At 39.6% G+C, this 27,648-nt stretch overlaps 1 protein-coding gene across 2 annotated transcripts; it reads left to right on the top strand.

The window, feature by feature from the left end:
- The first annotated feature begins 31 nt into the window (after positions 1–31).
- LOC108135579 (sodium-dependent nutrient amino acid transporter 1) lies at positions 32–27,573 on the top strand. 2 transcript variants are annotated; one of them, XM_017256371.2, is made up of 6 exons: positions 32–200; positions 12,502–13,158; positions 21,759–21,990; positions 24,882–25,027; positions 25,083–25,219; positions 25,286–27,573. In XM_017256371.2, exons 2-6 carry the CDS (start codon positions 12,511–12,513, stop codon positions 27,060–27,062), a joined length of 2,940 nt encoding a protein of 979 aa, XP_017111860.1. In that variant the 5' UTR covers positions 32–200; positions 12,502–12,510; the 3' UTR covers positions 27,063–27,573. The 2 variants fall into 2 exon arrangements, with proteins under 2 accessions (XP_017111860.1, XP_017111861.1); XM_017256372.2 differs by lacking the exons at positions 32–200; positions 12,502–13,158 and adding an exon at positions 18,724–19,710.
- Positions 27,574–27,648: the final 75 nt, after the last annotated feature.

Below are 27,648 nucleotides of genomic sequence, written 5' to 3'. Positions count from 1 at the left end.
CAGCTGCAAACAGTTGGAGTTCTGGGTCCAGCTCCCAGTCAAGTCTCGCGCCTCTTTCCGATCGGTTGTCGCTCGTCCCCGCGTCGTTGCCCCCTCTGCGTTTTATAAGCATTTTATTCCGTGCATTTTAAATTGTTCTACCCGTACGTGTTTCCGTGTGTGCCCATGTGCCGTGTTGATAACTCCGTGAAATGCAAATGGTAATTGCAAAAAGCCGCAGCGCATGCGACTGAATGTGGTGCATATTTTAAGAGCCCCGCCAGGGAGAACAAAAAAAGAAAGAGTTAGACGCCGCCGAACCGAACTGATCCTCCCTCCTGCTCCTGTCTGGGCTGTCTCATTAATATGGCCACTATAGCGACCCGTCCGACCAGTTTCGTGCTGCGGTTGTCGCTCCTGACTCGATTCTCCTCACCTTCCCCCGACCGCCGACCCCCAACATCATCTCCCGCTGTCTTTGACTACCTTTCCTTGCCCTCCGTCTTTGCATTTCTCATGCACACACGTTCCTCGTTTTTTGTGCTTTTCGTGCGCTCCCGTGCTGAAGTTCTTCCACTTTTTCGGCTCCCTGTGGTACAGTGAATACCGGTTAACTGATATTCCGGTGAGGAGGAACTTTGCATTTATATTTATTTATGAAAACCTGATTGGAAACGAAAAATGTTAATGAACAAATCTTTTTTTAGCCAATATGGATTACTTTCTGTACTCATATTTTAAATTTTAAAAATTTCAAACTAACATAATATCGTCTAAAAAGATTTTCTATAAAAAAAAATGTGAATCTAAAATTATACGATTTTTAAAAGAAGTTAGGAAGCAAAAATATGCAATTTCTGGTTCGAATTCCCTAATAGGTGCATTTTTCAAGTAATCCCCAAACCGTTTTCCACTGTTTCTTCTTTTCTTACCATTCTTCTTTAACAACTGACTTTTGTTTTTCGCCTTAACTGGCGGTCATCACACAGTTGCTGTTGCCGTATATTTTAACGAAGTTTCGCTAAAACCTGGCCCACCTTGATAAGCCCCTGGAAAGTCAGTCAGTCGCGAATGCTTCGTCGATCGTCTCAGCAAGTTCAATGCTACGATACGTAAAATTGGCGGTGCATTTTCGACTTCCGCTATAATTAGCTAGTTCAGACCGTATTAAACTCTTTGGCCCTTCGCCTACAGAACCCACTGTACTTGTTCTCGAAGAAACGGATAAAGTGCGATAAGACTACAACTATTTTCAGTGATTGAGTGCAAGAGTTATCTTTGTCATCAGTAAACATTGTAATCACTCAGTTGATCTTGAGTCATTAAAAGACCAGGGATGAACTGGCCTCGGTGACTTAGCTGCTTGAACTTGTTTATTAGTATGAATATTTAGGTGTTTTATGCTGTATTGACTAAAAAGGTTATTTTTTTTTTATTAATAAAATCCAAAATGATTCTTTTAAGAATGCCCTTATCTAATTACTCCAATGCCACCTTTAAAGATATAATATATACCTGCAAATATGCATATGTGACAGTGTGTGCAAACTTCATTCACCACTGTTTGTGTATGAATGATACAGTCTCGGATGTCATCACTGTACCTTGGTTAAGTTGCGACGATATCAAAGTTCTCATTTGTGCTATATGTACATTATTTAATTTCCCTGATTGCCACCATTGAAATGTTTATTTGCTCAATTTTAATTGCCGTTCCAATTTATTATTTGCTTGCTGAAAATATATTTTTTAGCTCTTGATAAGCGTTGCGAATTAATGGTCCACACATAATTTACTCTCTTCACACTTGGAAAAAACTGCAATTAAAAATTTATATATATTTACAACCTCTAAAGTTAAAAATACCCTGTTATTGGTTTCGAATTTAATAAATGAAAAATATATGACATAGAAGTAAAAAAATGTAAGACATTTTTAAGATTTCTGGATGTTTTCTAATTCTAAAGGTTTTTGTTATATCTGTGCACCTATCTTTATATGCGTATTTCTAAGCACTTGATATCTCAAACGTAGTACCTTGAATTAATAGCAAACATCTAGAGTCACTCTTGTTTTCGTTCTAAATCGAGTGTTTACTTATTTGCGTGGCACATTTAGAATTATTACAAAGGAAATGGCACATAGCAACGTAATATCCGGTGTAGAATGCATTGCTTGGTAAATATTTGCACTCGGTCATTATCTTTGTTTTAATATTATACTTAACTGCAGTGTAGGAAAAAGAGGAAGGTGCTCCCACTCCCCACACTATCGGCCAATTTCCCCAAAGGGGGGAAACCATCAACTTTGTGCTTCGTGACTGAGTCATCAGGTTTTTTCCTCTATCTCTTCGGTTTTAGCCTGAACCAGAACCCAAGTTTACTTGAGGTTAGCAGCCAGAGTCAGTTTTTTCCCTACCCATTTCTGGCTTCTTACCTTTCGTTCTTACTTTATTTTTGCTTCATTCTGTTTTTTTTTTGTTTGACAATGCATTGTGGGCCGCACATTTCTTGCCTCGCATTTTCATTTTTGCCCACCCAACTGACCGTTATTTTTGCGAGCGGAGTCTAGACCTAGACTAATTAAGTCAAAATTCTCCAGGTCTGCTGTCATCAGCAGAACCGTCAGCCGGTGTGTACTTGGCTCCTAATCTCCGCCATACGTGCTCAAATTTTTTATTAATGTTTTCGGGGTGTTTGGCAATCGGAAAAGCTTAAACAATAAGCGCCGTAAGTGTGCTATGTGCATATGAAAACACCTATATACAGGTGCTCGTATAGTTATGTGCTTGTTTTATAATGCATGTGGAAAAAAGAGTGTGCGGTGCACATTGTTCGGAACAATGGAACGTTATACGATAAAAAGTGTATAAATAACCCGAAACGGGGGTTGCATGTCACCGGCTCAGCCTTAGATCGCTCGTCGCAGCCCTGAGAAAATGAAGTCACTCTCAAATAAATAAAATTAAAGGCGAGAAGAGTTACGCCAAGTGCTAACTGAATATTGTAGTATGCAAGCCAGTCAGCCACATAATACCAGCCACTCGCCCCAGTCGGTGAATCTTTATTTAGTGTTATCGTGTTCTCAAAATCCATGAGCCATGTGAACTATGTGAACCCATAAAACCGCTGTAACTTAATCAAAAGCGGCAAGATGACTGTAAAAGTGTAGAAGTTGGGCGTGTGGAAGTATATTTTAACCTTTGCATTTATTTAAAATTGGGAAAAGTAAAATTTCTGGGCCTTATGGGATTTGAAAGTAACAATCTACTACATTATCTAATTTCTGTACAAGTTAAGAACATTTGAAACTATAAACTTACAACTGCTGTTCAGTTTAAGTCTCTTTATAGAATGGTGTTGCAAAATTTCCTAACAGAAACCATTTTTGGTTTTAAGCTAGTTTTCTCTAAGAAAAGTCAAGAGACATTTGCGATATCTCCTCCAGTTGGCTCTTAGAAACGATGACAGAAATATACGCTTGAGCACGTCATATTCGATTGGGGGTAGAGTTGCAGATCTAGCAGCTCGATTGCTCCACGCAGCAGAGGTGGAAAGTAACGCCAGATTCTCGGGTACACACACTACACACAGTGAACTCACACTCGTGGAGAGGGAGAGGCCCTCTTTGGACCTAGAGCACATAACTCCATAACTTTGGGCACTGGCGGACCATTTATGGTGTCAGTAAGGTACACTGCAGCCGGTAATGGCCATGATAATGATGCCTCTTGGCCGACTCGCCACCAGAACGCCGCAAAGTGGTGCAATTTTCTCGGTGGTTCTTGTAGTTGGTGTCTTACAGTCTGCCGCTAGAAAGTGGCCAAAAGGCGGCTGGGAATAGCAAAACAAAAAGCGTAATCTAAAGCAGAGTAAAGCATGCTGCTGAAAATGGCTGTGCACTCATTTTGGTAACTGACAGGTTACTTGCCAAGCCGACTTGGCTATCGTCCCCTTTTTTTCGAGAGTCTGCTCGTCTGGTTTGGTTTGTTTTCACCATGCAAACGTGATCGTGGAAGTGGACGAACTCGTGTCTAACATTATATATAGACTAGTTTCCTCATTTTGATGTTTTGTGCCCGGTTCTAATGCGGTTCCAAGCATTATCCTCCCCCCTCTTTCCCCATGCATCAAGCCAAACTGCCTTGAGGTCTTTAAGGCAAGAGGTTTTACCTGGGAAGCTCAGGTGTGACGAAAATGTCTACATAAATCAGCTTAGCATAGAATTATGGAACTAGCAAATTAAAAGAATAATTTAGTTATTTTTGAAAAAGGAAAACTTAAATTCTCTGTTTCCGTTCTAATCCAATTATTGCTTATAAGGGTAACTTAAGAATGTATTATTTTTAAATTTATTGACTTTAATAAGATAAAACTACATTATCATCAACATTGTTGGATAAAACTTTGTTGATGGTAAAGCAAACATACCATAACTGTAAAATATAGGAATACAAATAAAAGTTTAATCTGAAGTTTAAAAAAAATTTTCGAATTTAAGCTTTTTAAAATATAATAATTATATGTAGGTAAACAACTTACGACCATTACCATCAGGATAGTTAAGATTTCTAGAGGTTTTAACATTTATACGAATTTGATTTTTGTTAGTTAATGCTTAATTAATATATAATTTTTCTAATGAAAGAACTCATTAGTAAGAAAAAAATGTCTGCGGATTTAATTTAAAGAAAATAAGCTTCCAAGCAAATAAAATATGTTGAGAACAATAAATCAGAATTTAGATTAAGTGCCAACAATATTGTTCGGTTTTTTTTGAAGCTGTGAAGATGGTTTCCTTAACTCATCAACTTTTGAATAGAACAAAAAACGAAAACAAGACAAAACACTCGCACGTTTCTCGTATCAAAAGGTGCTTAATGCCACTACCATGTACCTCTAGCTCATGATCAACGTCAATAATGCGCAAATGTTCTGGGGCCATGAAATATTTGCTGGATGCATGCTAAATTAATATTAAAAATAATTGTTGAGTTGTCTGATTTATAATTAGAAATGAGCCGGAAACCGGTAACTCTGCCTTCTCTGAAAGTGGCAACATCTCCAATTGTAATTAGTTATTGGCAAAGAATCTTTGGGCCCGTCCGTCATTGAATCATCGTTAAGAAAAACTCAAACTAGGAACTCATTAGCATTATGCCAGTAGCGTCGCACTGCCTGGGAACCTTTTTTTTGCGATCGCCTTTATGTTGCGTTGTGCGAACAATCGAAAAGTCAAAATAAACAGAATTCAATTACACGCAGCAAGCGAATGAAGTTGTAAATACCTGAGCGACCTTGGCAAATGGGAATTTACTCAAACCTCACCTTGCCCTTACCCTCGAATTCTCACTTCCTCACAACCTCGTCCTTTTGCCGCCAGAAGGGACCTAAGCCAGATATATCCCATCTTACCTGAGGGTCTGGGAATGGGAATGGGAATGAGAATGGGAATCGGAGTATATTATACACACACTCGAGTGATTAATTTCCTGTTTATGAGCATTTCGTTTGCCTTATTCTTTGTTGTGCGGCTTCTTTGCCGTTGGTTTCGAAGGTTTCCCTCCCTCAATGGAACTTGCTTTTGGGATTCGTATATTTGTTCCTATGTGCTGGATACACGGAAGAAATTTATGTATTTATTGTTAGGTTGATTCAATAAAAACCAAATAAATATAGATAAAAGTCATTTTAGTCACTTTATTTGAGTAAAGATAGAGTCCATCGAAAAAAGTGTTTGCAACTTTAACATAACGAAACGGAAAATAGCTAATGTTTAAACTTTCTTATTCATATTATTTTTTCTTTATGATGATTTCTATAAATGTTTTTTAATGTCTAAAATAGTATTTAAACAAGTTGACATTATTATAACAGAAGAATACGTATGTTTAATTATGAAAAAAAGTGATATTCAAATTTTACATGAATGTCTCTTTTTTTCCAGAATTATTTTTTTGAATTATCTTTATTATTGAAACCCTTAGTTGAGAATTAAATGTTTTATGAAAAATATTCTAAAATTATGCAATACAATATAATGTATGTACTTTTTAGGTAAATAAATCTTAAGCCTGCTGACCATTAAATATGTTATTTTTCGTTAAATTGCTTAATCTCATCAGTAAAGTAATCTAATTTCTTCCTGTGCAGGATATGGTAAAAAAGAGAGCCTACCTCTAGATTTGATAACAAATTTAGTTGAGCAAATTAGTATTGATTGATGATAGCTTTTAATTTATAAAATTTGTTCCTGTGCATGATATGGTAAAGCAGAGAGCCTCTCTCCGGAGTTATCTTAAAACGGTTTGCGTGTTTCGCTGATATTACCGCAGTTACCAGACGCCTGATCGGATGGGCTAGGAGTCGTGTATCTGGCAGATACATTTAGCTGTTACACGTGTTGTACCGCTCAGCTCCGTCGCTACCTGTCAGGTATTTTATCCACAGTCCCGCTCAACTCGGCTCAGTTCAGCTCAGCTCGGCTCATCGCAGTTCCGCTCTCGGCCTGTAGTCAGTCAGTACCGCCGAACCTGTCGTCGTCGTCGCTTAGTTTTTTTCTGTTACCGCAAAACGCTTTGTTATTCGTATTTTCAATGTTTTTCACTGTTTTGTTTTCATTTTTTTCGCGTGTGTGAGAACGTAATTTCCATGAATTTTGTTTCGCTATTGAATCGAAATTGATGACGGTTCCAGTGCCTGAATGATTGCCATTTCGCCGTGTGGCAATCGCTCTTTATGGAGCATTCAAATGAGCTATTTGGAGCAGAGTTACGTCTCTGATTACCAGCAGTTCCAGTTTCGCTTGTTGCCCCGAAAAAAAGTAGAAGCCAACTTGAATACAAATTAAAAAATTATCTACTTCCTAACAAGTGATGAATGAATGTCGGCTCAACCTTAGGCTGGCCATAAAAAGTGGAAAGAAGTTCATTGAAATTCTTTAAATAAAAATATATATTCAAAAATAGTTGCATCCTAAAAACTATAATTTATGTGTATGTGAATGTAGTGTATGTGATCGAAGCATATTTGTATAATTTTGTGGAATTCTACGGTAATTAATTATTTTTTTAGTACGACACCTTTCAGTAGCTTAAAATGTGAAATAATAAGGAAATATATAATGTTTTTAATTCTTAACATTTAACATTCTGTCTTTCTGTGAAAAAAGTTCTATTAAAACTCTTTGCAAAGCCAAAACGAGTTATCACCCCAAGAACTTAACATCGTACACCTGGCATTAGTAATGTTTTAACAATTGAAATTATTCCGGTAGCATCCCGACATTTTCATTGCCACTTTGACTATTTCTGTTTGCTGAATCGATTGCGAAAGCGGCAAATCTAATGTCAATAAGGGGGGCAGGTGGAGCCCATTCAGTTGCTAATGATTCTGATAATTGCCATTGTGCGAAACCAAAAGCGAAACTTTGGTTGTGCAACTAGAGGGGGTAATGTGGGTATGGAAGGGGGGTCTTTAGGTACCAACGTTTAGTAGAGTTTTGTTTTGAGTACCGATTATGAGTGCCAGCGACTCGATGCTGATGCAATTAACGAGCGGCAAGGGCAGCAAGCAGCACGAAGCATTTATATTTATGCAAATCATGGGCCAACACGGTCCTGAGCAACAATTCAATCGAGTTTGCGGTTGAAGCCTGCTGGCTGGTGTATCTTTTTTATGCTCTTGACCCAGTGACAAACAAGTGTCAAACTGGGCAATTTCTTGGCTAATCTCTACGCGCAAAACAGGTCCAATAAAAAAAGTAAAAAGTGTCCACTTGGCGTGCCTTGATCTCTGGATAAGTGTAATTACCACGAGCTAAATGCAATTTGCAGAGCCATAATGGCCGAACAAGTTTTCGGATCACATCTCCAGTGTTTTCGCCCCACTAACACAAAAACGAAACTCGAATTGCCATCGCAGATGTGACAATTTGTTGAGAAAACACCGCTGAAAATTCGATTTGAATGGGAATCAGTCAAGCGATCGAGGGGCGTGGCATGGCGAGATTTTGCAGTGGTCCGTGTCCCCAGAGCGGACAGCATTAATTGCCATCGATTGGAATTGGACAATCAATAAAAGGCAATCAGTGCGATACAGACACGCGCGGATGCCGAGATACAGATACTTTTACTTGTGTCGCCTCAGTTTCAATACAATTTGCACATAATTTTACATAATCTTTGCCTTTTGAGAAACTGTGTCAGTTAGCCAAGTATGTATCTTGGCATTGTTGTTTTTACTTTCGTTGGTGCTGCTGGGATCTGTGAGCCGTCAGAAGTAGAAAGAAGAAAGAGGAGAAATAAACAGACCCATCTAGATAGTTTTTACTTTCCTTTTACGCCACGTCGAGCGCAGACTTTCAATTACACGAATGCAGATTGAGATACAGATATGGCTATTAAAGATAAAGATATGGCTCACAGCCAACTGCACCATGCCAAATTGCGATTATCCGCGAGCTTCGGCAAATGAATTGTTGCCACGAGATTTAATTTGATTAGATTTGGTCTCCGCGTTGGATGATCTCCTAATTAGCCACACAGTTGGACACTAATTGGTGCTGGCTACTTGTAAACGAAAATACTCAGTTGTTTGTCTGCCATTTGTGACATTTCTGCTTCGGGTTTAGGTTCAGCCTTTTAATGGGCGTTCGAAATGCTGGCAGTTCGGACTTTCGCCTGTCAAAGGTCAACCACGTGTGCTCGTTACAATTGGGTTCGAAATTAATCATAGTGCGCCGTTTAATTGACGGTAATCCGCCGGGAACGTTATTATGGTTAAAGGTTGTCGCACAGAGAAAAAAAGCAGGGAAAAACGATTCTGATTTCATTTTGGCATGTCATTTTATTTGTTTCATTAAATTCATTTCATTCTTATCATGTACATTTTTTATTTAGTTATTAAATAAACAACTCTTGGGACAATTGGTATTTTTTATTATCTTTTCCAATGTCATAAACAATTAAATATCTATTAAAATTTATTTGAATATATCATACCCATTTGTTTATCACAAAACCCATCAACTGGTTTGACCTTCAAAAACTGATTGATCTTGAGGTTCTTTGTTTTGTAAGTTTCTCATAAGAAAACCTTTTTGTGATATGTCCGATTCAGCCAACCATTTTTCTTTTCCATTAAATATAATGACTGCCAGAGCAGTTAATTCTTGAGGTTTCCTTGGAAGTGAACCCTTGATAATTTCATCTAAAAAACTTTATTACCAAATGTGGAATGATGGTCTGAGGTTCTGTGCGGTTTGTTTGAGTTCTCGGGCCATAAGTACAGGCTAAATGGCAAGTTAATGTTCGCGTTTTCTTTGGTCAGTGGCCGTTGTCTTGCGCTGCGGTTACGCCCGGCTGAATTCTGTGGTGGAGGTGCTGATGTTACTGCTGGCACCACCGGCATTTCTATATATAGTACTCTGTATATGCTGCCTTTGGCTTTGGCAGAACCTTTATCAAGTGTCATACTTTTCCAATCCCCAACATGCCGCACTTGTCGCCGTTCGGTTTGAGTGCACAAAGAAAAGCAGGCACGGATATGTATGAGGCACATCTACATGTACGGGTATATAGTATGTCTGCTTTCCTGGGCAACACTTGTACTCGCACTCGTACCTGTTAATAACTTGTAACTTGATGCATCGCCGGATCGCGTCCCTTGGCTTCGTCCCGCTGGACTGGGTTTCCCAGTCTTTTTGCCAACGGTCGAGCGATCCCGCTTTTGGTTCCGCCCCGTCTCCTCCCAATTTGTATTTGTGTCTGTGATCAGTGTGTGAGTGGGCCCGACACTCGGCCACCAAAGTATCCGACGGCATTCACATCTCTCCGTATCTGTATCTTTATCTGCAGCATGGAAATGCAAATCCATGCCTCTACGGCGCCACATTTGTTTGCAAAATGTTCAATAATAAACAAACGGAGACGCCACCGTCATCCACTTTGGTGCTTTCATTTCGGCGAAGACGTCGTAAACACTTCGATACCCGGTACTCGTTAATGCCTGTTTGTGGATAAACATCGGCTGGGCGAAGTTATTTGATCGGAAATAAATGGATTTTGAGGGACATTTAGTTGTGTTTTTGAGTTTGGGTTAGGTTCATAATGCTGTATTTGTAGTTTTAGTTTTTATTTAAATTAAATCTTTTGAAAGATAACAAATTTTTTATGATGTTTGTTTTTAAAACATTTTAATTATCCTTTTGGTCTATTTAATAAGCGGCTCCAATTTATTTAATATAGTAATCAATAAAACCTGTTTGTGTCCTGCTCCAGAATAAAGAAATTGTAAATTACCATTTTTTTTCCATAGAGTTAATAAATTCTTTATGTCCACTGATAGAGTTCAGTACAGGATATCCCTTGAGTCGATCACTCCCAATTCTCACCTTTTTTTATTATTATGACTTGGCGGCCTGAACCGCAGTAAATGAACGAAAATTTGTATAAATACTTGGGTAAAATTGAGATTCGGCCTCTTTTTGGCTGTTTTGCTGGTCACCGAACTCAATCGCATGTTAAAAGTTGATTTTGTTTGCATCTCTCGCTTTTTTTTATTTCACCGAACCTTTTTGGCTCATTTATGCAAGCATGCATAATTATTTGTAAATATGCATTTCAAGTGATTGTGATAAGAGGCTGCCGCTGCTGCTGCTATTGGCAAGATAAATGTGTGTTATTGTGCCGATAAGATGAGAGCAGTCATTAATATAATGACACAACCTTAATAATCGAAATGTTATGTTCGAGTTGAGGTTGAGTCATCGTGCCATTTGAATTGTTTCCAGCGGTGCTAAATATATAAACACCATTCGTCGAACATATTCGAGCACTTGGCTAAATTAATGATTATTAGCCGCATATATTTGCTTAATTTGTGTTGCCAAGGCTTGAAGACGGTAGCTGGCAAAATTTGCGAACGTATTTAGTCTTTTCTTTATCTTTCTTTTAAAAATACAGTGACAGATTTATTGGATTCCAAATTCGGCTACCTATACCTATAAAATTAACTTTAATGGGTTAGTCTTTTTGGAAGTTTATGTCAATTTTATCAGTAATGTTTTAAACTATTGAAATTTGAATTTAAACTATTATAATTGAAAACTAATCAACTCAAGTTCTTATCAACTGTTTATTTGAATCCAAATGGTTAAAAGAGAGTGATTTTATTATGTTTGTTCATTGGCTTACTTGGTCCGACCTTAATTAGAAATCTATTGTTTATAACTTTGCAACCGAGTGAAACCAATTGAGGCTGATAAATTTTATTACGAAGGAAATGAATAAATTTTTCATCCACAAAAATGATGCTACCAATAAAAAAATCTTTATTAAATTACAATTTTATTAGTTATCTGTCCATTTTGAATTTTAAAAATATAAACTTATCACGCAATGGGTTAAGACAATGGCAATGCAACTCTAAAAATATTTCCAGCACGAGAAACTCATTTTCAGGTCAATAAAATAAGTTGGGAAACAGAAAGGCAAGCAACTGATATCGCTGTGTGTTTTTCGATTCATTTTATTTTGTTTTCATGCATTTTTGTTTTATTTTACCATGTTCATATTGGAACAGTTGTTTTTGCGACTTTGTTTAAGCTCTCATTGTTGACAACTTTCTGTCGAGGTGTTTTCTCTGTCAGTATCTGATAAAAAATAACCATTCAAGTGAAATTTTGGCAGCAAAACAATCACCTGTCTAGAGCAGAAATGAAATGATTTGCTCTGATTTGTGTTGATTTGTATGACAAAGGGCGAATGCAGAATCTTCGGGAACAATGTCATAATCCATAGCATAATATGGCAAACAGTTTTCGGTAGAATGGCCAAAAGGGCTTTCACTTTCGCAGAGCTGCGAATAGTGGCTACTTTTCACTTTCCGTTCAACGGTCTGACATTGTTCTCTCTCGCATGCAAATCCGCTGTCCAAACAGGCCCAAAACAAAACCCCAACGAATCTCCCATATGAATCATTTCGCTAGAAAAACCACAGCGGATATAATCGTATTTTTAATATGATTTTGGGGCTTCGTGTGAACTCCTCAGGCGGAGTTCAGCTTTGAAGTTATTCTGACATTTCCACGAATTTTACTCACCGACTCAAAACAAAAAGTTGTCAGTTTTCTTTAACATTGTTTTTACAAAATTTTAAAACCATTCCATTTTAAAAAAACATTTTTATTAAAATATATACCCAGGTTGACTTTTGTCATAAGAGTATAAAATAAATGTCCATAGTATATCAAACCATAATTTTTTTTTTCTAAAAATTCTTTTAAGATTTTGCTCATTGTTCCATGTTAGAAAAAAATACTTATTAACATAAACTGATTCCTTGACCCAACCCAAAATATTTCAATGCTTCGGTTTTCGGTTGAAATTTAACCCTAAGAGATTTAAGGGGCACTCCTGTACAAAAGGTTTTTGATCCCCAATTTGTGTGTTATTCATCTGAAAAAAAGATTTTGAATGACAAATTTAGCTGACGTCTTTCTTTTGTTATCGCTATCCGGCAGATCTGATCGATGAGCAGCAGCTACAAGCACCGCAGTAGCGACGAGGCCCTTGCCGAGCAGCTTAGCTTAGCCCGTGCCGGAAGTGGCACCCAGCCCCCGACCACGCCCACCTACCGCCAGATAGCCGGCGCCATGGCAACCCTGCCGCGCCATGATAACAACCAAAATCACAATGACAACTCTAACCGCCTGCGCACCGATTCAACGGCGACGTCGAGAACCTGCGTCTATATTGGTGGAGCGTCAACGGGAGGAGGAACCGGAAATGGTCAGATTTCCGTGACCTTGGACCGTCGTCAGCCGCAGCGAATGTCCTGGCTGAACATGCGACGGGCCAAGGCCAACGAGGCGGACCTGCCCACCGTCACGCCCTCGCCACAGACCACCCGCAGCTGCATCTCCACGGTGTCCAGTGTGGTGGACAGCGGTGGTGGTCGCACCACCGCCACTTCCGGTCGCATCAGCTCCAGCGGCATCGTCACCCTGAGCGGCAGCAACAACACACTGAGCGAAATCCAGGGCGGCTATCACGATTTGGACCACGACGCGGTGTCCAAGAACTTCTCCGTGTCGGCCTCCGCCCACTCCGCCCACAACATCACCACGGCCAGCAATGCCAAACTTCTGCCCGCCGTCGAGGATGAGGCCAACAAACAGGTGAGTTGTGTCTGAAATCGATTGGAAATTATTGTGGTTTCAGTGGGAAAATTAAGAGGTAATGGGGAAATTAAATCCACTTTACGAGTTGATTGATTTTTTTAGTGGTTAACGGCCAACTTCATTAAATTTAAAATTAATTAAAAAAAGCTAACAGTTAAATGGGAGTTTAAAAGTTACAACACAATAAAGGTTATTACTGATTAAATTTTACCACATATTTTATTTTACAGAATTTAGGACTGTTTATTGTTATAATTAAAGACAGGTTTTGTTTTATCATAATAAAATTACTTACTGACAAATAATAGGATTAAATAAAATCCCAGAAATCTCACAATTTGATTTATTTCACTTCGAACTATATAAGTCTAGTCCGTGCCCAACTTGTTTAAATATATACACCAAACTAAAAAAATTAATCAAAACATATTCTTCTTTTAATTAATGAACCTAATCTCATATCTTCCACACGTCTTTTATTTCGTGGCCTAGCCAAAGTATTTAAAGTGTATGTTTATTAGCATGTTTAAGATTCATTTAGCATTCCTATAGATTGAACTTTCAAAAAAGTAGTTCATCTTCGAAGCCGGAGCTCGTGTATGCAATTTATTTGGACTCCAAGTCGAGTGGTCGTCTTACCTGTTTTGGTTATTTCGAAGTTATCAGCCAAGATCTCTCAAGTTAAACCCCCTTTGTTTAATGTTACGGGTTAGCCAGAAGCAATTTGATTCATCTTCCTCTTTAGATTTTGTGCGAATAAATAAGAATGAATGTGAATAAGAATGATGTTGGGTTAATTCTCGACTGACTGCTACTTATCATCAGGTGGGGTCAGTATTCTGAATGGAGCTTCGGCGATTCTGGCTATCGATTACTCACGAGTCGCTGTAAATTTTATTTCTCTGCTTAATAATGCTGAAAATATTCGGACTGACTTTGTGTACGTGTCTCAGGTCTCAAGAGAATATCCACACTTTTGTTTGTCATTCCCCAATCGATCGATTTGTCTAAGCCGATGCAATCGTCTGGTAGTGATATATGTGCAATATTTAAATACTTTCGTACACCAAAAAAAAAAAATATAGCATATAATTAATTAAAATCCCTTTTGTTTAATTATGATATTAATTTCTTTCAATCGGCTAATATTTTCTAAATAGAATTTATATTTCTAATGAAACAATATTCTGTAATTTTCTATTAAAAAAAAATATCTTTTCAAATTTGTCATTACAAAGGCATATTATTGAATTTGATTTCATTTTGTTCCTTAAATTGTCTTGAAAATATTTCCTGAATAATTCATCAAGACATGAATGCATTTTTTGGAGTAGTTTTTCATGAATATTTTTTTGTTGTGTGTGGCGGCAGACTTTTACAGCTCACTGTTATATCTTCTTGAGTTAAAACGTGTTAATTTTCGCGCTATTTGTTTGCTTTCCTCCATTGTTTGCTGATCATCGATTTGAGGTGTTTGAATAGTTTTCAAGATGAAGATTACCTAAGACGGCACAGACTGGGTTGCAGCAGAGGGCGTGGCAATGGCAACCTTCAAACACCTGAAGCTCTTTTGTATGGGAATGCAGGTCGTCCAAACAATCCATCCTTGTGTATTGGTCTAATAGTCATTGTTTATAGGGTTTGGCGGGCATCGGCAACATCATAAACAAGATAATAAAACTAGTTTCGGCATCTGTGAGCTCGTATTTGTCTCCTATTTGGGTTAGTAAGGCAGCGGGCACCGGACTGGATCGGAGTGGACCGGATAGGGCACAGCTGGTCGCTGGCCATTGTCTTTCGCATCTATCTCTGCCATTGTTTCCCGCAATTTTCACCCATTCAGGCCAGGTTCCCCGGCCGAGTGGAAGTGCAAGTGCCAAGTGCAATATGAAATGCGTCGTACAGATGCTAATTGCCTTTAATTAGGATTACAAACACTAGTACGACGACTGTTGTGCGTGCAGTTAATTTAATAAAAAAACTTAAAGGTCTATATTTGGGACCAAGAACAAAAGTGGGATAGTCATTTCATTAGATCGTTGGATGGTTTGTTTTCGTTTTTAAAAATTAGTACAAGTTAGCAACAGGTAATTTAAATATTCCCCCGAAATGCTAATTTAATAATGGAAGTTTAAACAGTAAATTGTTCTGTTTTGCATTTCTGTTTCTGCATTTTTAAAGACTATACTTTTAAATATGTTACAAGGCCTAATAAACTTTAGTGTCATTTTATTTTATACATTTCGACAAAAGGTTAAATACTTCTAACAAAAAAATATTATTGATTAGGATCACTAGCCTAGTTGATCTGACTGAAAATTAAGAACGAAAACGTCCAAAATAAAAGCAATCATGATAGATTTTTTGTAAAACATACCATAATTATTGGAATGAAAATGTTCCAAGTAAAAATATTAACAGGGTAAAGGGTATTTAATAGATGAGGCACTCGATTAAAGCGTTCCTTCTGGTTTCTACATGAACTTAACATGCTTGCAACTCGTTTTATACACTACTTGACATAAGTAGAGTAATTTTTATCCGTAGGGTATGCTATGCTTTTTATACCGAAAGCAAAGGAAATTCAACTGTGGTAAAGTGTTGCATAATCTTCGGGGCAACGAGTTCGTGCCCTGAGTCTTTTGTTATAGTAAAGCAAAGAGTGTATGCACACATATTGGCAAGTACTAAATATTAAACTGTCAAATCAATTAAAATCATTCGATCTTATACGGTCTCTGATGTGCAAATTTTTATTATAATATAAATTTTAAACATACTTAATTGAACATTAATTAATAAATTGAATTTGTTATTACACCTGGCCGATGCAAATGAAATGTTAGGAAGTTTTTCCCTTATTCATTAAATATATATTAACTTGGAAACAATTAGTAAACATTTTAACTATAAACAGCTTAAAAATCAACTACTGTCTATTTATTTGCTGGCAACATTATCCATTCAAAAGTACAATTTATTGACCAATTTCATGGTCCCGCAACTTAAACTGTACTTGCAGCTCTGTTCGGCTAATTCGATGTCTGCCAGCAGTTCGCATACTTGTTTGCTTATTTTTACTTTTAACTTGGACTTTTGGAATGTGCAATTTGCTTACCACAATCGATGGCCTCTCGTTGTTGCTGCCACCGCCGCCACTTCCCTTCCATTTTTTTGCGGCTCATGCGAGTGACCAAAACCCAAAACCCAAAACCCAAGACCCAAAAGCGAAAACCTCTGCCCATATGCATGTTTCTCGAGCTGTTCAGTTACTTCATCTCTTATGTTATTTCGTTTCCAATTCGCTGATTAACAAGTTCAACAAAACACAGCGGCAGCAACTACAATGTGTGCAGATACTTTCGGTGCAAATTCGGCAGTGGCACGTCGCACGTTTCGGCCATAAAAAGAAATGAAAATCAGAGATGACGTCAGTTGCGAACTGGTTTAATGCAACACAATAATTGCATGGGCTATTAGAATTGCATCGGCAAATCAAGGAAATCGCATCCAGTGAAAGTGGGCAACGGGAAGGAATCGAGTAGAATTGCCTTGAATTGACAGATACACAATCCCACTGCACGGTACACTGCGCTACCGGGTTTTGGGTGTAACCGAGACCATTTGACGAGTTAACGATATCACACACAGCTGCATGGCTTCATGACTTCTCCTTTCACTGGCCACTGATTAGAGCCCACGAGACGCAATCCAAGTCGTAAAACAATAGCCCAGATGCGAGTACCATAACTACAACCTACAACTCCCCGGGTACACTTGTCCATGCTCTGGTGCCCAGATCCGTTCAGTCAAAGAGATTGTCGTGGCATCGCTTATTCAACAGAAAACTCAGCACACACAATAGCCTTATTTCGGACACCTTTTGTGACCAGCTCCATTGTGGGGACATTTTCACACTCCAGTTTCAGGTGTCAGCAGACTAAAGGTAATTATTGTGCAGCCTACGAGACCTTTCCATTCTGATACAATTGTGGAATCAATTCTCGATAGAAGAAACCCAGGAGAAACCTTGGCGGGTATTTATGAGTTAAGTTTCTCAATTAATTGGCCGCAGCCCACGCTTTTACTTTTGGCTTTTCATATTTCTCATATTTGTTATACCACTTTAGAGCTCATTCGATATGCGAGACACAAACGAAACCGTCAAAAAGCCAAAATCAAGCAATTATTTATGCTAAATGTGTGGAAGTTCTTGATGTGATCATCGTTGAGAAAGTCAAACCTTTAGCGTTCCGATTTTATTAGCATTTCATACGAACTTCCGCTTAATATGGCAGAACTTTGATGCCAAATATAAATCCTAACTAGTAATAATATTTTTATTTTCCATTAGCGCCCATTCATTCCACCTATTTTGCTCGGCGCTACCTCGGTAATTTTTTTACCCATTCCTCCCTTTTTTTTGATCGCACAGTGAGTGCTGTTAATTACGCGCCCAGTGCCAGTTTCGCTCGCATGCTTACATAATAATTAGAAAAAGCCGCGCTCTTCTCTCTTTCTGCGCCAAAAGAACGTGTTAAAATGATATTTAATTTTAGTATGAGAAGCGGCTCAAAGAGCCAAGACTAATAGACGGTTTCTGCTCTTTGTGGTGGCCACTTCCTGCTGTGCAGAAGACAGGTTAATTATGCAGATGGATTTCGAGACATGGGAACGCGGCCTAAGGGCATCATTAAGCAATATAAATATAATCTCATTCAGCCAGCATCTTTTTATTCCCTGCTCTTTTTTTTCAATTAACCCACGTGGGCGAGCTGAGAACGTTGAAGAGCTTCAATAAACCTGTGACGATTTAATTCACTCAGAAAAGTTAAGTGCACAGCAAAAAAGGGGAACACGTGAAATTGACGTTAAGTGTGGTGATTGTAACTCAAGAGCTAATAAATTTTAGCTTAACTTCAAAGTGAAAATATACTAAAATACATTATTTTACAATTTTTTCCCTTGAATAATATAGTAGATTAATGATATTGATATTTTCAAATAGTTTGTGTGTAAACTTATATTAATTTAGTATTCCAAGGCTAAAAAACTTTACAACCATACAAATAATAAAATCATAAATACCTACCAATTTTTTGTATAATAAAATATATATAGAGTTAATAAATTGCTTGCAATTTAATGTAAAAAGTATAGACCGCAGTATGTATTTCTTTCTGTGTGCCTGTAAGAAGCATGCATAAATTTCCAAAGAAACCCAGTGAGGCATGAGCTTGGCTCCGTGCTTTCAGCAGGCGCGCGGAGGCGTGCGCTGACTTTGCGCAGCCACTGTGCATAGAAAGCCACGCTTTGGTGCCGTCGCTGCTTTTGAGCCGCTGCTGGGAGTGCTGTTTTTATTTTGCTGCCGCCGGCACTACGTCAGTCGTCAGTTCTGCATTAATGAGAGAGCAGTTAGGTACGAGGTACGCTCGCTCGCACGCTCCGTGTGGTCCACAAACAACATCTGGGCTTCATCCAGATGAAAAGTCTGCCAGAGGAAAAATCAAGCGGAGAGAGATCCCAAATAAAAGTTTACCCCGAATGGGGGAAAACTCGTTTGGCCATCATCATCTCTCGGCCGCCCCTTTCTCCTCGGGCAGTCGAATTCGGATTCGATTCCATTTTCCCCCCAATCAAAACGATCGTCTGCGCAGTCGCAGCTCGACGCTGCAGCGGTGATGAGTGCACGCGCTCAACTTACTAGCTTTGAAAGGCTAAAAAAATAGCAAATAAAAATAAAAATAAAAATAAACATAAAACCATCTAAGATAAAAAGGAAACGCAGTGCGATCGGGGAAAATGCAAACGTGTGAAGTGAATCGCCTGACCAATGAGTTCTGTGCAATAAAATGTAATTGAATTCCAGGCAATCCGCAACCACAAGCCACTATATTGTTGTATATAGAAGGAGCTGCTTGAGTACTATAATTCCATAACAACTGTCATTGATATGCGTTGGCGATTTGTGTGAAATGTGGAAAAAAAAGAATACAAATACCTTGTATGAAATAAAAACAAAACGAGACAGCGAGACATTCAATAAGCGGTTCAGGGCCAGGCTCTGAAGGTGTTGCCAATTTATTTTAAAAGTCTGCGCTTTTTGTTGGCTCGCTGTCGTCACGTGATAACTTGTTCCACTTGCATAAAAATATTGTTATTTTCTTGACACAAATGCCACAAGACGAGGCTTTAATTAGCATGATGTTTAAAAAATAAATACGAAATACTTAAAAATCCACACGAGTGCGCCCGCTAATTGTAATTTATTTATTTTCGAGTGCAGTGCAATTAAAATTTCAGCTCTAAAGGAAACAAACCTCGCCGTTTACCTACACACACAAAAAAAGCGAAACGAACAAATCCAAACCATAACAGTGCGAAACCAGATTTGTATGTAACAACAAACAAATGCAAGAAAATGACAAGTTCTTTGAAACCTACAAGCAATACAAAGTCTGTCCCAAGATGGATATACCAACGACAAAGTATTTAGCCGACTATCTGTACGTTGTACACGAGGACGTTCCCTTCCGATACTATCGAAAAGTAAGTGATAGGGCTTCGGGGTCTTTGCGGGGGCCATCATGCATGATATGGCATATGATTTATATGATACTCGTATGCCTGTATAACGCTCGTCATCTGCACGCTCATAAACTCCAAATGCCGCTTGGCTGGGCGATTTTTTTTGTTTACATTTTCACTGTGCGGTTTTCGCTTTATTAACTGCGTTTACCTGGGCGTCACGTTGTTACCGCTCTACCTTTGGATGCTGTTGTTGCCCCTGTTGGCAGTTCGTTTGTCCAACTGAATGAATTTCACGATTACGATTAAAAATACCCTGTAAAATAAGGGCTCAGAATTGGTTTTTGGCTTGCGTTCTATGATAAATTAGAAGAAAAATAATGAAATTAGTTAATTCGAGTTTTTATTGGGCATAAAACCAAAGATTGAAAAAAATTATAATTTTGTAAAAACAAAAAGTTTTTACTTAAAATGAAAAAAATACTTCTGTAAAGACTAATTTTGTAAGGACTAAGAAATACTTAAAAAATTGTTATCTGTTTTTTTTAAATTTCTGAATTTATTTAAAACGTTTATGTTATTAATATTTATGTTATACATATACTAGTTCAAGTGCTAAACAAACATACTTTAAATATTTAAAGGAACAAAATCCATCAAGTTTTGGGATTTAAATATGTTTTATATATTTTAAAATGACTTATGTTTGCTATTGCAAGGTATTCTTTAGTTGCTATGCACGGTTTTGTAATGTATTTTTGTGTTGGGCTTCGAAAGTAACCAAAGTGAGGATTGCTGTTAGTTGCTGGCTGATGTTTTTGCGCGCGCACATCTAATGGGCTTATGCTGTACATTATGCCGATGACTTATTAGAGCTATGAGCGAATTTCGGTCGCCGCCTAATAAGGTCCCCCCATGACACCCTGCTGTGGCGGGCACTTTCTTTTGCCGCTCACTGTGCAAACACAAAGAACTAAGGCAGCTCGGATTGCCGAGAAGTGGGGGAATTCGAGGAATATGAGTCGTAAGACAAATAAACAGAAAGCAAAATTGTGTAATTAATGAAAATAAAGCGAAGCATAGCGAAATTACACAAGTCGAAAGCGGAAGTACCGGAAATGACGATGACGCTCTGTAGGAGTATATTTTTGTTTTTGTTTAATGTCGGCGGATGCGGCAACTGTGACTGTAACTGCTGCTATTCGTCTGGGCTACCTGCAAAATAAGCAAACCCAAATGGGCTTGCATATGACAGCAATCTGTAGTTTTGTATTTTCTCATCAGCTGTGCAAATTTTTCGAAAAGCTGAAAACGAAGCTTATAATGAACTCTTACTTTCTTTGAGTGAGGTTCGTGGTTGAAAGTATTTCCAAAAATATTTTGTATCTTTGAACCTGCCAAGTTTTTCAATTACCGACGGTCTTTTTTGTGTCCACAATTTTTTGGATCTATCAAATCCTTTAAACTATTAAGCTATAAAGGGCCGTTTTCTTTTATCTACAAACTTTAAATGGTTAATAGTTTTGTACCAAATACTATTAAAATACTTAAAACTTTTAAGTTTGTAGAGACTACCAACCTAAAAGTTCTTTAAGTTATTTTTAGGAAGTGTAATTTTAACAAAAAGATATTAAACCAAAAGCATTCTAAACAGATAAATTGTAATATTAACGAAACTAATCAAGCCATTCAAACGTATTCTTTTCAAATTCATTGCCGAATATCAAAATAAGACTTATTTCAAATAATTTTAATAGAAAATAAGTCATTTTAGCTAATACTTATTTGTTTTTTATTTTTTAATGCACAATAATGTTGAGCATTTTATTGCTTTCACAGACAAAAAGTGTTCTAAACATTTCATTTTGAATAAAAGATTTTTTAATGTAGATTTGCATTTTATACAAATCAAGGGATACAAAAAATACATTTACTATAAAAGCTTTAACATAGTGGGTGTCTGGTAGTTGTAGTTTAGGTGGGTGTCTAGTCAATAAATTGTAGGTCAATGTTTAACCCATGTCGTCAAAGCTAATGTAAATATTTGCTCTATTTCTCTCTTATTGCAGACGAAATGCTCGGTGTTCCGTGGGCTCGTGCTGTGCTTGTGCCTGAACCTGAGCTACGCGAACGTGGTCCGCTTCCCACGCGAGTTGGACCGCTACGGGTCGGCGTATCTGCTGCCGTATGTGGTGCTGCTGTTTCTAGTCGGCCTGCCCATGATTCTGCTGGAGATCTCCGTGGGCCAGTTCCTGGGCCAGGGGGCGGCGCACACCTGGCGCGCCTCGCCCATTTTCAAAGGTGAGTGAAACAGGGGTTGCATACTTTTCGGCCGTCAACAGGTGCTCAGAAACGGCAGAAACGGAAGCATCCATCGCGTTTTGGGGGTGGCGAAATGGATTTGGGGGTCGAAGCTAAAGCACATGCAGCTGCAGCTTTTTGCATCCCCAATGCAGAGGACGAAGCTTCTGGGGGAAAGCTTTGCAGTTGCAGCGTTTGTAATTCCCAAGTTGGAATTCAGAGGGCATTCGCTTAAATAGTCGCATCGCAAGGACCTCCAGCGGGCGGTCGTGCATTCCGCAGCAATGACGGTTGGACACATCCCGTCTCATCCCCACTCTCTCGAATTGTGTCCGTTGGTAGCCGAAGTTACGATTGCAAAACTTTCGTCATCTCTCTCTCACTCTCTGAAGCAAAAACCAAGGCCGAAGCAGGCGCAATATTGTCCTCCCCCCAAAGGATGCAAAAATGCAAACGCAAAGGCGCAGGAGCACAGGAGCAAACTAAATAAACAAGAAAGCAAAATCAACAACCGCAAAAGTCTAAGACATAGATATGTTATGTATCACGAATCGAAAATGATAATGACAAAATGAGAAAAAAGCTAAATATCAGACCAAAGTTATATCAATGCAAACAAAAAAATCTAAAAAAATACACATAAAATACACTAAAAAAAGAGAAGACTTACTTAAATGTGACCTAGTAGATAAAATCATCATCGTGTTATCAGGACAACCGCAAAAAATCTCTGAAAAAATCGTACAAAAAAAATATTAAAACCTCAAAATGCATTGGTGTGTGTGTCCCGTTCGTGTAATCGCTGGCGCGCCACGCCCCCGCGCTTATCGCCCGCCCACTATCGGCCCGCTCGCCCCCCTCGCCGCGCCCACACTTGCTGCCGCCCCCCAGAAGCGGGTAGACTGGCGGCCCACAAGGACATCTAGTAATAAAGCCCAAAACAACAACCAAATCAGTATGCCGCCCGCCCCGCCCCCTCTGCGAAGGAGCTACGTGCTTGGGCGGGACCGGAAACGGGAGCGAAAACTAAGCCGGAAACGGAAGCCGGCGAGCGAAAAAGGAAGATGGCTTCGTGGAGCGGTATAGCGCGGGCAAAGCGGCGGCGCGTCCACAAAAAATAACCATAGAGACGTTTAAGGCAAATTCTAAATGAACAAAAGTATAAACCAAAAACAATTGTAACGAGAAACAAACGAATTCAAAAATGAGCAATATGAGCAACAACTAATAATGGCAAAAAGCAAAAACGACAACTGCAAATTACGACACAACACCTTCGAAAAGACCTCAGTAATAATAAAAACACCAACAAAAACACGTGAATGCTTGGTGGCTGCAAAGGAATGCCTTCGTTGTATCGCCCTTTTTTATAGCTCAAGAATATAAATTTTAAAATATGCTAAAGGGCCCGCGCGTAACAAGCTTGCGCTTGCTTAAATTATTATGTTTAATTTTCCAAAAAAAAATACTATTTAAACAGAAAACATTTAAATTAAATAACTTAAAGAACAAGGTATAGCAACAGTGCGTATGAGCAATTAATTATTTCTTGTTAATTCGACCTTTAATAGTTTCGCATTAAATGTGACTTATTTGTATTTTCAAAGCCAAAAAACTTAGTTTTTATCATGCAATAAAAACTAATCATCAACTAAGGCAGACTTACATTTGAGTAAAGATCTAAAACATCACTGCCTATAAAATCCATTTTATTGACAGTTAAATAACAAAAAGTCTATTTAAAAAACACTCTACAATGTATAGTTTTGGTTACACGAATTTTAAATTAACTTTGCTTTTGCGTTAAGGTATACATTTTGGCAAAGAAATCACTGCTTTGGAGGAAAAATCCAAAGAATCATCATTAAAGCTTATTCTTGATGAGCCATTAACTTGTTATATGACTTATAAAACTCATAAAAGGCTAAAGGTAACACTTAAAATTGTTAAAGCCAGCGACGTTGCCTTTAATGTGCCCATTTCATAGTGAAATCAGAGAGCTCATTGAATGGAGCGCTTCATGAGTGAGTGGTTTGCAGTCTATAATTACGATAAATGTGGCAAACGATTCTCGGCACGTGCCGATTGCGTATCCGAATGATTGAAGAATACAATCAATACTTCAGATGAGAAGTGAGTTTCTGCTTCTTCACATTTTTCATACTGCCATATAGCCAATAAAAAAACAGTGTTAACGGAATCGTCCAACGTAATGCAATGTGGATATATGAATAAAGAGGAAGTGTGTAATAACCAAGGAAATACAGTTGCGGTCACTATAACAGACAATGCTAATTAAAATATTTTATTGATGTTAATCGAGCTGCAGAGCCAAGCCCTAAAACCTTTGAAAACTAAATCGTTATTATATATTCGAATAATTTTCAATGTCGTGTTATGGTAGTCCCCAAACCAATTTACAATACATATATTTATTAACAGCTTTGGGTGTGTTTTTAAGGTCAAATTGATCTGGTTTGGCGAATAGATTTTCAATCGCTGCAGAATACGTTATAAATGTAAATGTAAAGATATAAAAAATCTCGTTCTCATTCATAACTAGTTTTCACTTGAGCTCTTTTCAAACGAATGGTTTTGCTTTTATGAATTTCGCCATTTAAATGACAAAAGTAATTTAATTAACTGGGTTCCTCCTCTTCCGCTCTTTTGTAGTTCGTCGTTAGCAAGGTGAGATTTTTCGTACTTTGAACGGTTTATGTGACCAATTCGGGACGCCAATACAGGGTTAAGCTCTGAATTTTATTGATATTCTAATTGAAAAGTATGAGGACTATCTAAGAAAAAAGAAACGTTGCCGCTATAAATTTTATACAATACTTTCTTACTGAATTTAATGTTTAAGTGATATTAATCGAAGTTCCCTTTCTCAGGAGCCAGCATCATCAGTCGCTTCGCCTCTTGGCTTTCCGCCATTTGGGTGTCCTTGCAGGCCGTGCTGGCACTGGCCTACATCGGGATGTTCGCCTCCAATGACCTGCCATTCCGCGAGTGCGCCGGACCCGTTAAACTACGAATGGTGAGTTATATCTAATCCTTTAAAGGATCCCAGTCTCATGTATCTTACTCTTCAGAGTGGCTACCTCCTCACGGGAACCAGTGGACAGGAGTGCCTGCAGCAGACCTTTCTCACGCCCTTCTGGCGTAATCCCATGTTCTTTGGCCTTCTGGCAGCTGGGCTTATAGGCCTCTGGATAGTGGTAATGTTGTGGTAAGACTAAGCCCTCTTATATATTAATTTGACTATGGTAATACCTGTTTTTTATTTAACCAACAGCACCCATAACGCGAAGATCCTGCGTCGCAGCATATTCGTCTATGGACTGACTGGTCTGGCCCTGCTTTGCACTCTCACTGGTTGGGAGGTGCGCAACTCCTTCAGTCGTCACTACTTCCCGGAACTTTGGGGCTTCGATACCAGCTTGCTGGCCGAGAGCAACATCTGGTTCAATGCCCTGATGCAGGTCCTCTTCTCGGTGAACTGTGGCTTCGGAGCTCTGCCCATGGTCACGGGAAAGTTCCTGTACAAAGGTGACGCTGTGAGGACCTCGGTGGTTTACCTCTGCTTCAACCTGCTGATCAACGCCATTGCCGTCACATTGTTTATGGTCCAGTTCGATCTGTCGGCCAACGGCTACCAGAATATGGAGGAGCTGAAGCCCCTCACCGCAATATACGATCGGGTGTTGAATGGCTCCCGGGAGGGCGATAGCCACCTGCTGCAGCACCTGGTTCCTTCGCTCATCTACGCCCTGATCATCCTCTCGGCCATGGTCTCCATTACGGTGGCCGTTTACACCTCAACGCGTCTCGTGCCAAGACGCCCCAACTATGTGATCTGCCTGATTGGACTGGTGGTGGCGGTTATATCGTTTGCGGCGCCAAAGTTCCTCATCGCCCGCGTTCTGGACTCACGACTGGTGGGCACCATGGTAGTGACTGCCCTGGTCTTCGAGCTGATTGCCATAACTTGGATCTACGGAGCCAAGAACATCTACACCGACCTGGAGTTCTCCATCGGACGTCCCATCTTCCGCATCTGGATGTGGCTGTGGGTCATCTGCCCGGCCATTCTCACGGGCATCCTGGTTTGGTGGTGCGCTGACGATGATCAGTACGATGTGCTGGCCGAGTATCTGCCACGTTGGGCGCCAATTCTTTTCGTGCTGGCCGTGATTCTAATCATTGCCTGTGTGCAGATCTTCAGGCAGGTTGAGTACAACTTCTTCGGCATGATCTGCGAGGCCTCCAAGCCGGCGAAGGAATGGGGTCCGGCGGATCCACTAGCTCGACACTCCTGGAAGCAGTGGCGCTCCGTGTGCCAGGACACAGGACGCAGGGACTTTACCCTGCGGCGGAGGGGAACCCGGGACTACACGCACTCCATCAAGAAGGGCCAGTACTCGAGTGCCCCAAAGTACGGCGTTCAGAATGGGGGACAAGTTCAGACGACCATGCATCAGCAGCACTGGAAGTCCTCCACCCCGGGAAATAGTTCGCCCAACTACAGCGGTTCCATGTTCGGGGACTCAGCCATTGAGGAGGACATCAGTGTGGACAAGTTCCCTGGAATCACGCAGCAGCAGTATGTGCCCTTCCAGGCGAGCGACTCGAAACCCACGAGGTATTCCCAGCGGATGAGACAAACAGCTCAGCCGCAGACCCAAACGCAGATGCGTCCACCCAGGGAATCGGTGGAGAAGCATCGCGAGGTGGTCTACATACGTCGGCTCTCCGATGGGGGAAGTGGCACGGGGCATGCCACACGCATAGAGATATCGCCCTCGAACGAATCCATCACCCATGGCAACGGGAAGAGCAACAACAACTCCGCCTCTGCCATGTCCCGCAATCCGCTGGGCCGCTCCACGGGTTGTCTGGCTGCTCCAGTTCAACCACCGCCGCCCAGCGTCCATGTGAAGCGGTCGGCCAGTTCGGTGGTCAACGTCAACTCCCACAAGTTGCCACCGCCCGCGTCTTCCGGTGGAGCGGCGGATCACATCTGCTGGCGCAAGTTCAATGTCAATCCGGAAGAGTATTCCACGGAGCTGTGAAGCCAGGGGATAACTAGAAGTAGGAAACGAAGCATTCACATTCAAAAAGACTTGTTGCATCCAAAACAAACGTATCTGTATCTGTAATTCGTAATCCGTAATCCGTGAAGCGTATTGCACCTAAGGCACACCTAACTTTAAGCTACGAGAAAGTGTATCTTCTAGTTGCGAGCTGTAAATATCCCTAGATATAGTTCTACGATCTAGTTCCTTAGCTTAAGTCGAGGAAATTCCGTTGTCATTGCTCTCCGTCTGGAAATCTGGAGCAGGAAGAGGAAAACCCATCGGGGTTGACATTTAGTCCTAAGCACATTGAACTGTCATGGATTCGAGTGCCTGAAACACAAAAAACACTTGAAATAACTGAATTAACCCTAAGCTTATTCAGTTCTTAGTTAGTCCGTAGGCCTATGACCCCATAACCTTAGCATCCATTGTAAAGTTACACAAACAAAAAACACAACGATTTCGAAAACGATCTTATGTAATAAATAGTACGATTAGTAAATTATGATCGCCCGTGTATTCTGCTCGCCGAATTTTTATGGTTATTAAATATCAAAGTTCGGGTGTTTATCAAGTCGGG

Source organism: Drosophila elegans, unplaced genomic scaffold, assembly GCF_018152505.1.
Source record: "Drosophila elegans isolate 14027-0461.03 unplaced genomic scaffold, ASM1815250v1 contig_208, whole genome shotgun sequence".
Lineage (NCBI taxonomy): Eukaryota > Metazoa > Arthropoda > Insecta > Diptera > Drosophilidae > Drosophila > Drosophila elegans.
The sequence above is the reverse complement of the archived record's forward strand: the minus strand, read 5'-3'. Positions and strand labels throughout refer to the sequence as shown.

Excerpts from the sequence above, each read along its gene's own strand:
- LOC108135579 (XM_017256371.2), top strand. The coding sequence starts at position 12,511 with ATGAGCAGCAGCTACAAGCACCGCAGTAGCGACGAGGCCCTTGCCGAG. Across the intron at positions 13,159-21,758 it reads AGGATGAGGCCAACAAACAG|ACGAAATGCTCGGTGTTCCG; the intron begins GTGAGTTGTGTC and ends CTCTTATTGCAG. Across the intron at positions 21,991-24,881 it reads CGCCTCGCCCATTTTCAAAG|GAGCCAGCATCATCAGTCGC; the intron begins GTGAGTGAAACA and ends TCCCTTTCTCAG.